The sequence below is a fragment of the Medicago sativa genome, chromosome 7 (assembly GCF_051527215.1).
Source record: "Medicago sativa cultivar Bolivia chromosome 7, Bolivia_mono, whole genome shotgun sequence".
NCBI lineage: Eukaryota > Viridiplantae > Streptophyta > Magnoliopsida > Fabales > Fabaceae > Medicago > Medicago sativa.
Window position 1 is genome coordinate 36,482,219 of NC_140755.1, and position 12,388 is coordinate 36,494,606.

General features: G+C 39.5%; 2 protein-coding genes across 2 annotated transcripts; both read right to left on the reverse strand.

Annotated features, from left to right (window-relative positions):
* Positions 1–5,817: 5,817 nt before the first annotated feature.
* LOC146905981 (uncharacterized) lies at positions 5,818–7,479 on the reverse strand. Its single transcript, XM_085728700.1, has one exon. It carries the CDS (start codon positions 7,477–7,479, stop codon positions 5,818–5,820), a length of 1,662 nt encoding a protein of 553 aa, XP_085584826.1.
* A 523-nt stretch (positions 7,480–8,002) lies between these two features.
* On the reverse strand, positions 8,003–11,413 carry LOC146905982 (uncharacterized). The gene has a single exon (XM_085728701.1). The coding sequence runs from the start codon at positions 11,411–11,413 to the stop codon at positions 8,003–8,005; it is 3,411 nt and encodes a 1,136-aa protein (XP_085584827.1).
* Between the last annotated feature and the right edge of the window lie 975 nt (positions 11,414–12,388).

Here is a 12,388-nt window from a genome sequence, read left to right on the forward strand (position 1 = left end):
GGATCATTAACTGGATCAAAGATACTTGGATCGATCTTAACAGGGACACGAGGACTGAAAAACGGAAGCCTAAAACGATCAGGTTTGTCAAAATCAGTTTTAAGCTCTTCAGCAAGTGCAGTGAAAGTAATTAGTTGGAGTAAAAGTAGCAACAATGCTAGGGTTTTGGCCATTTTCCTTGTAAGAAAAAGTAACCTTGAAAGATAGGGTGAAAAAAGTGATGTTGGTATTGTGAAATTGTGAGGGTTGATTTATTTATAGGAGCTAATGCCCATAATCATTGGAGTTTTTGTATATATGTAGTAAATGAATTTTCCTAAAATAAAATTGTTTCTTTAGTGAATTCCCAAATTCATTGAGCTGTATTTAAAAAATCAAATAATTTTTTATTTATTTATGTGTTTTAGTGCAAGATAACATAAGCAACGATTTTTTTCCTCATGTAACTAAAAAATATATATGCAGCCATTTCGGAAGGAAATACTGAAATGTAGAAAACTAAAGTTAAAATTAAAATAAAACTAGTGTAGGAACACGCGTTGTGCGCGAAATATGTTGACCCTTAAAATTTTAAATAATTTATAATAAATTTTTTTACTAAATAAGATATAAGTCTAAATTTTTTTTAAAAAAATAGCAGTTTAAATATTCTCCTTGCCATTTTTAAAGCAAAAATTTTAATCTAATTTTATTTTAATGGTCGATAGTGAAATTTTCTTGGTGGAGAATATTGAGAGAAAAAAAAAAAGAGACAAATGTTAGTATAGTCACAAAGAAAAATAAAAAATAAATAAAATATATTCGAATAATAGGAAACAAAAAGAAGAGTATTGTGATTTAAAAAATGGTAAAAAGCAAATGAAATTTTGTGATAAAATATTATATATATATATATATATATATATATATATATATATATATATATATATATATATAAACACACACACACACACACACACACACACACAAGTAGTAATTAGTGAAAATTTGAGATTGAGCGGATTAATGCATATATTAATGGAAAGAAAAGAAGATGCTGAAAATATGGGTGCTAGATTGCTGGTAGTTTTTTTTAGACAGACAAATTCGCAAATAACTATGGAACTCACACAAAAGTGGATAAGCCTTTTATTAGATAGTCGAAATGTCAATTAATTATAAAATTACAAACAAGTTGAGAGGTTTTTGTTCAAAACTCGATTACGTCGTGAATTGAGTTGAGGACTTCTGAACTACTAGTACTTTTTTGTCAAGGAACCTAGTGGCGAAAAATTCACGGATAAGTGAGATGTCCGGAGTTTAAACCTCAATCAGTGCATATATAATGCAATGTTTATACCAACTAACTTAAACTCACGAGACGGTAGTTTCTTTATTAAAGGCAATATCAAATATCAAATTGGAAAAAATTAAGGCATTTGAATTAATTTTTGTGAAATTGTTTAATGCAACCATTAAAATTAAAACCAAACATTTTTTTTTGCTAAACCAGGAGAGTGGACATGCATGAAGGGGAAGCAACGACATCCCAACTAGGTTGGCACCCCGCAGAACCCCCATCCTATGCCGCCACACTCAGAAGAAATTTTATTAAAAAAAGGGGAAAAATATTACATGAGGGGGGACTAGGCCAAAACCCTCAAAAAAAACAAGAAACAAAAAGGAACCAAACAGAAAAATAAACAGAAAACAGAAAAAAGAGAACAACTGTCTACGGGAACCTAAAGCGAGGGAACCCACTCCGGTCCAAGAAGAAATCAGTCTGAAGAGTCTGAGGCAACACCGAGAACCAAATGGAGCCTTGTGTCGAGTGACCCATATTAGCCAGCAAATCAGCACAACAATTTCCTTCCCTATATATGTGAGAAGTAATAACCTGTATACCTTTGTTGCAAGCGTTGTGCCAGCGGTTTCGAAGTAAAACCGGTACCAGAGATCGGTTTTTAAAAACTAACAGAGCACTTGTAGAGTCGCTCTCTAACCAAACATTCCTCCAACCATGCTGCGCTGCATACTCCAAAGCAAGAAGAAAACCATAGACCTCAGCGTAAAATACCGTAGATAAACCAATGTTACAAGCAAAGGCGCCTAAAAGGGAGCCACGGTGATCGCGGAACAGACCACCACAAGCTGCAAGAGGGCCAATAAGGGAGCCATCTGTATTCACTTTGATCCAAGGGGCCGAGGGTGCTTTCCAATAAACCAACAACATATCTCTGACACGACGGTTGTGGGGAGAGACCGACAAAGCATCCAGAATATAATCATCAGAAGCAATACATTTACCAGCAGAAATATTGCCACTAAAACTAATGGCAGCATGAATATGCACCTTTGTCGATTGTAGCGTAGCCAATATGTTGTTAAATCGTAAAGAATTACGAGCTAGCCAAATACCGTGAAGAGTGTGCACCACTGCAGCCATAAAAATATCACGGATCTGAGAGGACCGGTTTTGCGGTAATGAGGTGAGGAGGGCCGCAAATGAAGTCAAATCAAAAGTGATGTGAAGAATATCTCCCAGCCAACACCAAATATTTGTTGCAAATGGGCAATGAAGAAATAAATGATCGGAGGACTCATCTGTGCACAAACAGAAACTACAGATAGAAACAATAATACAACCTCGTCGACGAAGATTTTCATCAGTGGGCATTTTCCCATGCATAATGCGCCAAAGAATAAAAGAACAAGAAGGAGGAATGCAAGCTTTCCAAATTGAAGTAGCCCATGGTAAAGAAATGGCAGCCGGCACAAGAAAATTGAAAGCTAATTTCGAAGTTAACATGCCATCGAATGAGTGAATCCAAACAAGAGTATCCGGCAACGGGGCTGTTGGCAAAACAATCTTAGCAACATGGTTTGCTACTTCAGGAGCAGCCATAACTACAGCAGGTAATTGAAAAGCCCCATCGACAATAACATCAGCCACTGAAGCACGTAAATATTTGTGAAAAGATGGCGGAACTTGTAACAACTCAACCAAAGGGTTACCGAGCCAATTGTCTGTCCATAAATTAACATTAGTGCCCGAGCCAACAATCCAAATTGAATTGGAAAGGACCGTACCTATGTGCTCTTTGATACCACTCCACACCGAAGATTGAAAATAGTGTTGAAGAGGGGTGCCATTTTTAAGGAACCTTTGGCGAAGCAGCCTTGCCCAATGAGAATCCCCCGCTAAAAAATTCCAAGCAAGATGAAGAATCAAGGATTCATTGATCAGCCGAGTTGGTTTAATGTCCAGACCACCGGCTGTCCAAGGAAGACACATAGTTTTCCAAGATACGGTGCACACTTTACGAGTGCTAATGTCGCCACTCCAAATAATTTTTTTTATCCAAGTGTCTAACTGATGAAGTAGACGCTTTGGCCACATATAAATATGAAAAGAATACACAAGCATGCCGTGAATAATGGATTTAATGAGCTGCACCCGTCCCATAATAGTGAGCATAGTCCCTTTCCATGTTGCAATTTTTACCTTTATTCTGTCAACAATAGATTTGAAATAAATACCTTTCGGCTTGCCTTTGAAGATGGGGCAGCCAAGATAAGTAAAAGGAATGGTGCCAGCACTAAACCCAAGCATTCTCGCAATCATTTGAGAACGAGAGGTCGTCATAGCCCCCGAGTAGAACCTGCTTTTGCTATTATTAATAATCTGCCCCGACACCTCAGAGTAGTCACTAAAAATTTTCAGCAAGCATCTAATATTTTGTTTAGTACCTGCACAAAATATTAGAACATCATCTGCATACAAAATGTGAGTAGGAATAGAAGTCCCACTACAATAAAACATAGGCACAATTTTGCCCGCAGCAGAAGCCATAGAAATCGCCCTACTAAGAACCTCTTCAGCAATACAGAAGAGAAGCGGAGAAAGCGGATCCCCCTGACGGACACCACGAGAACAAGTAAAAAAACCCACTGCCTTACCATTCACCAAAATAGAAAGTCTAGCTGAATGCAAAATAGCAAGGATCCAATCAGTAAACACAACTGAAAAGCCAAATTTTTTGAGCACCGCAACCAAAAAATTCCAATCCAACATGTCGAAAGCCTTTCTAATGTCGACCTTCAAAGCCACATTGCCGCCAAACTGCCTTTTATCAATCAAATTAACGGCCTCTGAAGCAAGAATAATACATTCTGAAATATTCCTATCACGGATAAAACCTCGCTGCTCCGGAGAAATGATGCGCATAGAAATAATAGAGAGTCTGTCAGCTAAAATCTTCGTAACAATTTTAAACTGAAAATTTGCAAGCGCAATTGGACGAAAGTCACCCATTGCCTGCGCCCCTGTTACCTTAGGAATAAGAACAAGCATATTGGAATTTATATTAGGAGGGAGAGTACCCGTAATAAAAAATTCCTGAACCGAATGAATGACATCTTTTTCAATAATATCCCAAAAAGTATGATAAAAGTGACCTCCAAAACCATCCGGGCCGGGAGCACCATCCCCATTCAAATCAAACACGGCATTATGAATTTCGTCACGCAAAGGGAGCCTGAGAAGGCTATGATTATCCTCCTCCGTAACCAAACAAGGAACAGAGCGGTCCAGCATATCATTTTGAACACAGTTATTATCAATGCTGAAAATGGATGTAAAATAGTTGAGCACATGTACCTCAATATCCTCAGGATCCGTAATAACAGTATCTCCATTATAGAGAAGAGTGATAGGCTTGGCGGCTGCCCTGAACTTCGCAAGTTTGTGAAAGTAGGAAGTGTTACGATCCCCATGAATAAAATTTTGATCTCTTGCTTTCTCCTTCCATAAAATATCTTGATAATTCAAAGCTTTGGTGAGAACCAACTGAGCCTCGAGATCCTGAACATAAAGATCATCTGAAAAACCTTCAGAGTCAATCAAAAGTTGAATGCGATTTACCTCCTCTAAAGCCAACCGAACCTGCCTATCTACATCACCAAAAACAATGCGGTTCCAAGACTTGAAAGCTAACTTTAGATTTTTCAATTTCAATTGTAAACAAACCATGCCACTACCACGAACATTTTTGGACCAGTTCTCACTCGCCAGACCACGACAATCCTCATGTTCTGACCAAGCTTTAAAAAATATAAAAGGAACCACATGCTGAACCACATTGACATCAAGAGACAACAAGAGCGGGTGGTGGTCAGACTGATGACGAACCAAAGCACTACAACTACTGAGCCGCCAGAAAGAAATCCAATCATCATTACAGATACACCTATCCAACCGAAGGGCAACATTTTCCAAACCAAAACGACCATTATGCCATGTATATATAGGACCTGAAGTAGGAAGATGAGTCAATAAATTAGCATTAGTCCAATGTGCAAAATCAAAGCATGACACACGCAAAGGAGGATGTCGACCCCTTTTTTCATGAGCCCCCAGCACCGCATTAAAATCCCCAACAAACAACCAAGGCCCCTGAAAACAACCCTGCAGATTAGTGAGGTCCGCCCAGAGTTGACGGCGTGTAATATGAGAGTTGCTGGCATAGACCGCCGCTATATAAATAGGAGACTGCTGCCAAGTAATTTCTAGAGCAATACACTGAGACGATACAAAAATAACAGAAGCAGTGATATCCGAACCCCAAAGAGCCCAAAGGTTCGGCATCAAACCATCTCTAACATTTGTACAATATTTACTAACACCAATGCTATGCCAGTACCAGGAAGGGACTTGTATAAATGTTATCATAGGCTCCGCAAGAAAAATAATATAAGGCGTATGAGACAAATAAAATTTTTTTAGAGCGATTTTAGTGTCTGAGTTACCAAAACCGCGTACATTTCAGTAAAAAATATTCATTGATCACCTGAGTTAGAACCTCCCTGAGAGCGGGTTTTATAAGGCGGTGGCTTACCAATCTGAAGATTTTTCTTAACTTGTTGCTTCTGTTTTCGAGACAAAACTGGAATGAATGGTGCTTCTGCATTGGCTTTATCATACTCACGAACTCGCATCCAAAGGTCCAAGTCATGTTGAACAGTTAGATTACTATGATAAACGGTCAACGTTCTGTCTCCATTATTATCAGTCCCCGTATTTTCCTCCATGGAACTCTGCTGGACAAGACGTTCCATTTCCAAAAAAGTGGCAGTGTCATCTGGAATGGATCTAACAACAAGGGGGTTATCTTGGGGGCTGCTTTGCACGTCATCGTGCGCTTCAAATTGCTGAGTTGGTGACGTCTCCCTAGCAGAAGCGGAGACCTCCAAATCAACAGCCAAAGAATGTTCATCATTATGAACATCCGATGATGGATGTGTCTCAGGTTCCTTCTGAGCGCAGGGAACCTCCAACTCCTCCCGCGACTCAGAATTTACATGGTCCACATCTTCCGAAAACACGTCATCGTGTACATCAACAGGGGAAACTAGCTCCAACATAGGGTGTGAAGGTAATGAACCTTGGGGGATCTCCTCGGACACGCAAGGAAGTGTCTGAGTTGGTGTTGGAGCCGCAGATGAAGAGGCATTAGCAGCGGGCATCTTTGTTTGTGGCTCTGTCGGCGAGGGTTCTGCAAAAGCCTTGGATGAACCTATACCAGATGGATTCTCTTTCGTAGGCACCCACTGAGGTTTTGTGACCGGTATCTGCGTCTTCCCTTTTGCATCTTTATCTTTAGACATGACATCCTTCCTTGGGTACAACCAACGACAGTTAGTAACATCATGTCCAAGTGTCTGACAATGCGAACAAAAATCCGATATCCGTTCATAAACAACTTCCACAGGATAAGAAGCACCTTCCCTTTCCACAATAATTTCATGAAAAATTCTTTTGGAGAAGTCAATGTCGACAAGTATACGGGCGTAGTGTCCAAAGAGTCTTTTCAGTGTTGCATTGTCAAGAACCAGCGGTGTGCCAACCGCGCTAGGGATCTCTCGCAAGGTCTGCTCCATCCAATATTCTTGTGGCAGTGCCATAAGTCGGATCCAAACTTGCGCATGTGTGTTTCTCTGGTTATGCATATCAAAATCCACAGTCCATTCAAATAATCGTAAAACCCCCGGCTTCAAGTTTAAAGTTCCCATTGCCCAAACGTTGTGCATATCAGATTCATTGGCAAAAAAGAATTCATATAAGCCCCTACCTAAAGATAGCAATGACCAAGGTGCAGCAGTCTTCCATTGTTTCCTAAGCTTATCCTCAATTTCCTTCGATGCATACGGCTTATCTCCTTTGCTGAGGACCAACCTTCCACGAAGGTTTCTCTTACAGAAGTTTACCCCCTTTTCATATAGTGGCTGAGTAATACGAATGGAAAGAGTATCTCCACGTATTGTAGGTCGCAGTAGATTATCATTGGTGACTTTACTGTGCGATGCCACCAGAGCTTGTGCAAAAGATTTCGGTGGTGATTGGGCTGCTGGAGTCGCAGTAACTGAAGGGATTTCCATGGGAGATGGCGCAGCCATGGATGGTGCAGCTGTCGTTAGCTCTGCCTGCCAGTCGAACGGCATGACAGAAAAACTGATGGAAACAGTCAGTATACAAGTGCAGTTTAGGTGAAATTGATGAGGGAGAGGGAATCAATGGTGAAAAGTCCCTAATGATGAATTTAGTGTGATTCAATCTTTGTAACACCAAGGTGTAATCACGATTGCACCAATTCAATTGGAAGGGACAGTCCAAAATCGATTGATTGAAGGCAAGGAGAAGAAGATCAGCGCTGTGGAACCCTAGCAGAGGGAAGCATCGCGTCTTCAATGATCATAGTTTTTTAAATTTAAAACTTGTGCATCGACTTCTTATGTCTATTCTACTTGTTGTATTGAAAATCAGTGTTTAATATATTTCTTTTAAGGAAAATACATTTAATGCTGTTTTTATAGGCATTTTATGTTGTTATTAGAATCCATAAAAAAAAAACTTATTGACAATCAATTGAGACTCTTTTCAATGGTTTACAAAATGAGACCTAAACTTAATCACTAAAATTCTCTAAAATACTTTTTTTAGGGATTCCTAAAATTGCTTAATCACTCAAATTGGTGATAGTGTTTTAAAATCACTAATTATGTTGGGAGCATCTTGCCACCAAACAAAACCAGTTAAATCCAAACCTATATTAGCTAGGGCATCGGCACAACCATTACCTTCCCTATAAATATGAGACACCATAAAATTCATGCTTTTTGTAACCTCCATGCAATTTACCCACCTGTTTCTGAGAGACCAAGGAATCATAAGAGAGTTCTTGAAAGCTAGCCGCAGGAGCATTGAATCCGTTTCAAGCCATAATTGATTCCAATTATTGTGATGTGCTATTTCTATAGCTAAGATTGCTCCAAAGATCTCAGCAATGAAGGCTGATTCTGTAGATAAGTTTTGAGCAAAACATCCTCTTGTGAAGCCTTCAGAGGATCTAAAAATACCCCCACAGGCGGCTTTTGAAGGGTTCCTTGTGACTGCACCATCTGTGTTTACCTTCAGCCATGAAGTAATCGGAGGAGCCCAAATCACCTCCTTGATGGTAGGAGCATTGAGAGGATGAATATTAATCTTCAAAGCTTTGAGAATCTTGAATTCTGTCATGTCTACAGCAGCAGTTTTCTTTGTGTGATTTCCAGAGAAAGCAGTGCTAGATAATATAAGGTTGATCGCCACTTTCCAGTGAATGGTTTTATTTTGGAATCTTGCTTGATTACGAGCATACCATATGTTGTTGATAATATTCACTAAACAAGCAGTAATGGCAATTTTGCACTGCGGAGTCCATCTCCTGTCACATAATTTCCATATATCAGATGCTTCATTAAAGATCAGGGGGAAATTTAGAATAGAAGACAACCAATTCCACAATTTCGAAGCGAAGGAGCACTGCAAAAATAAATGAGTTGAAGTTTCTTCAGCAGATTTGCAATTGGTGCACATAGAAACCATGTTATTCCCTCTCTCCTTCATCTTCTCATCAGTAGGTAATCTATCGTGCATGAATCTCCAAGCCATCATGGACTTGGATGGTGGAATGTCAGGACTCCAGATATTTTTTGCCCAATGAATTCTCTGACCTGGTTGGGATTTATGAAAATAAGCTTCCTTGAGAGACATACAACCTGTACTAGTATGCTTCCAGACAAGTTTATCCTCCAAGTGGACTTTTGGAATAACAATTTGATCAAGAACCTGAATCAAATGAGGGAACATCGCTTGAAGAGTGGAAGGAATACACCATTTATGGTCTGTGATAAAGTCAGAAACTCTTGAAGAGAGTTGAGCTACAATAGGAGGTGGAACATTAAGTCTTTCACCAATTGTCATACCACACCAACTATCGGACCAAAAGTAAATATTTTCACCATTCCCCATCAGCCAACTAGAGTTGTCAGTTATTAAAGAATACTCACGTTTCATACTACTCCATAGAGATGAGTAAATGTGATAAGCCACGGGTTTTCTGTTTGAAAGAGCTCTACCTCTTAAAGAAACAGCCCAAGGCTCCAAAGAGTTTAGCAAATCCCACCCTAGCTTTAAATTTGAAGCTTCATTAAGAGATGTCAGAGATCTTAGGCCAATACCTCCTTCATCCATAGGCTTGCAAAGCTTTTTCCATGCCACAGTAACCATTTTCCTCTTCTCAATGTCTCCGCTCCATATAAAATTCCTGCACCATTTTTCAATTTCCTTCAATAAGGAAATAGGCCAAGAATATACTGACATACTGTGAACAAGCATCGCTTGAATGACGGATTTAACCAGAAGAACTCTTCCGGCCATAGATAACAATGAAGCTTTCCAAGTAGCAAGTTTGATTTTTATTCTGTCAGCAATAGCTCTTAAATGCGAAGTCTTGGGCTTACCTTTGAAGATTGGCACTCCCAGATAGTTGAATGGAGTCTCACCTGCTTGGAACCCGAGATGATTAACCAAATGATTCAGCCTTCCTGTTGATATAGAGCCTGCGTAAATGGTGGATTTAGAGGGATTAATGTGTTGACCAGAAATACCCGCGTATGCAATGAAGAGGTCCTTCAAAGCATTCACAGATGAAATGTTTCCCTTACAAAAGATCATCACATCATCAGTGTAAAGAACATGTGAAGGAAAATTATGAAATCTGGAGCTACTGATTAAGTTAACTTTTCCTTGATCAACTAGACTTGTTATGGATCTGCTAAGCACATCTTCCGCTATGCAAAACAAGAGGGGGGACAAAGGGTCACCCTGTCTAACCCCTCTTTTACATTTAAAGTAACCATTCTGCGAGCCATTGATGGAAATTGACAAGGTTGCAGATTCAAGAATTGTTTGTATCCAATTGCAAAATTTGTTGTTGAAGCCATATGCATGGAGAACTTTAAGAAGGAAAGGCCATTCTAAAGTATCAAAGGCCTTAGCAATGTCCACTTTGAAGGCGAGATTACCTCCATAGGCTTTTTTATCCAATTGATTTATAACCTCTGAAGCAAGACAGATGCAGTCTCTGATTTGACGACCTTGAATGAACCCTTTTTGTTGAGGAGAGACGATAGAAGGCATGATTGTGGCAATTCTGTCTGCTAATATTGTTGAAATAATCTTGTATTTAAAATTTGCAAGCGCAATGGGCCTATATTGTGAGATTGTATCAGCATTGGGTGACTTTGGAATGAGAATGAGAGTATTGGCGTTGTAGTTTGGCATCAACCAGCTTGTGGTGAAAAACTCTAGAACAGCTTTATGCACGTCATTCTTGATAATATCCCAATAGGTTTGAAAGAAAACTGCACCGAACCCATCCGGACCTGGAGCGCCATCTTTGTTTAATTTAAAGACCGCATTGCGAACTTCCTCCAAAGTAGGCATAAGGGTAAGCATGTTGTTAATTGACTCAGTCACCAGATTTGGAATAACTTCTTCCACCAAATTGCTATCCTGCAAAACAGAAGAAAAACAAAACAAATTCATAAAGTGGTTAGTTATATGATTTTTGATTTGATCAGGTTCAGTAAGCAGCTGTTCACCATCCTTCAACGATGTGATCTTGTTTGTTTTGGATTTGATTTGGGCTGTTCTGTGGAAAAATTTGGTGTTTCTGTCACCTTCGACATGCCATTTCACATTAGCTTTCTCCTTCCAATAACATTCTTCTTTGGCTAGGGCAGTATCAAGGTTTAACTGGGCAAGCTTTTGTTGATCTAGGAGGTCATCTGTGTGTCCTAAGGTGTCTATTTGGTTTTGGATAAATTGCAGATGTGTTTCAGCATTTTTGACCAACTCATGAACATTGCCAAATACATTCCTATTCCAGGTTTTGAGTTTTGATTTAAGGGATTTAAGTTTTTGTGAGAGCACAAACATAGCGCAGCCAACATACCTTTCATTCCAGCTAGATGCTACTAAGTTTTTGCATTCATCATGAAGAGTCCACGTCTTGAGGAATTTGAATTGATGGGGATGAGTTTCTTCGTTCATTTTCAGCTCCAAAAGGATGGGAAAGTGGTCTGATTGTTGCTTGATCAATGTTGAGGCAGAAATAGATGAACAACTATCCAGCAGCTGATTGTTACACAAAGCTCTATCTAACCTCTTTTATGTATATCTTCTTCCATGTCTCCCATTTGCCCAGGTGAATTATGCTCCTCTTGTGGGTAGATGGTGAAAGTTGTCTGTGTTGGACCAGCTTAAGAACTCGGCCATGGGTAAAGAAGCAGGAGGTGTGGCTCCTCTATGCTCATGTGCTCCAATTATTGCGTTGAAATCTCCTAAAGTGCACCAGGGAATATCAAACTGGGTGTGGCAATTAATTAGGTCCTTCCAAAGCATTCTTCTACGCACATAACAAGTAGATGCGTAAACTGCAGAAATACCTAAGGTGATGGAATTATGGGTAAATGTAAGTGACACTTGTTGGTCGGATGAAGCAACAATTGTTGGGTTTAGGTTAAAAGAGCAAAAGCACCAAAGGTTTGGGTTGTTGTTTTGTCTGGTATTGCTAGCAAAAAGTTTATAACCAAGTCTGAGAAACCAGGTTTGAGGGAATCTATCATAGCTGATCCAAGGTTCAGCTAAAAATATAAAGTCTGGTTTATTTACAAGGATGAGATTTTGAAGTGCCAATCTTGAAGGGGCGTTGGCAATACCCCGGATATTCCAGAAGATGATCTTCATAGGAAAGGTTTAGGGTTACTAGGCTTAGACCTAGTTTCATATTTATTTTTGACAGATGTATACTTTGATTTCTGGGCTTTATTCTTTGCCTTGTGAGTAACCAACTGAAAACCAGAGGCCTGCAAATTGACTTCATCTTCTCTGATTAGTGCAGCATCTATTTCTTTCTCCAGGATCCTCCTTTGTTCGGAGTGTTCTCCTTCATCAACATGTTTCATTGAATTTGCAATATCCCCATCAGCTGTTTGTTCCGCGAGATTGGCCCATGATTCGTTGAGA

What these genes read in the sequence shown, in the direction of transcription:
- LOC146905981 (XM_085728700.1), bottom strand. Translation starts at nt 7,479, where the DNA reads ATGCCGTTCGACTGGCAGGCAGAGCTAACGACAGCTGCACCATCCATG.
- LOC146905982 (XM_085728701.1), bottom strand. Translation starts at nt 11,413, where the DNA reads ATGAACGAAGAAACTCATCCCCATCAATTCAAATTCCTCAAGACGTGG.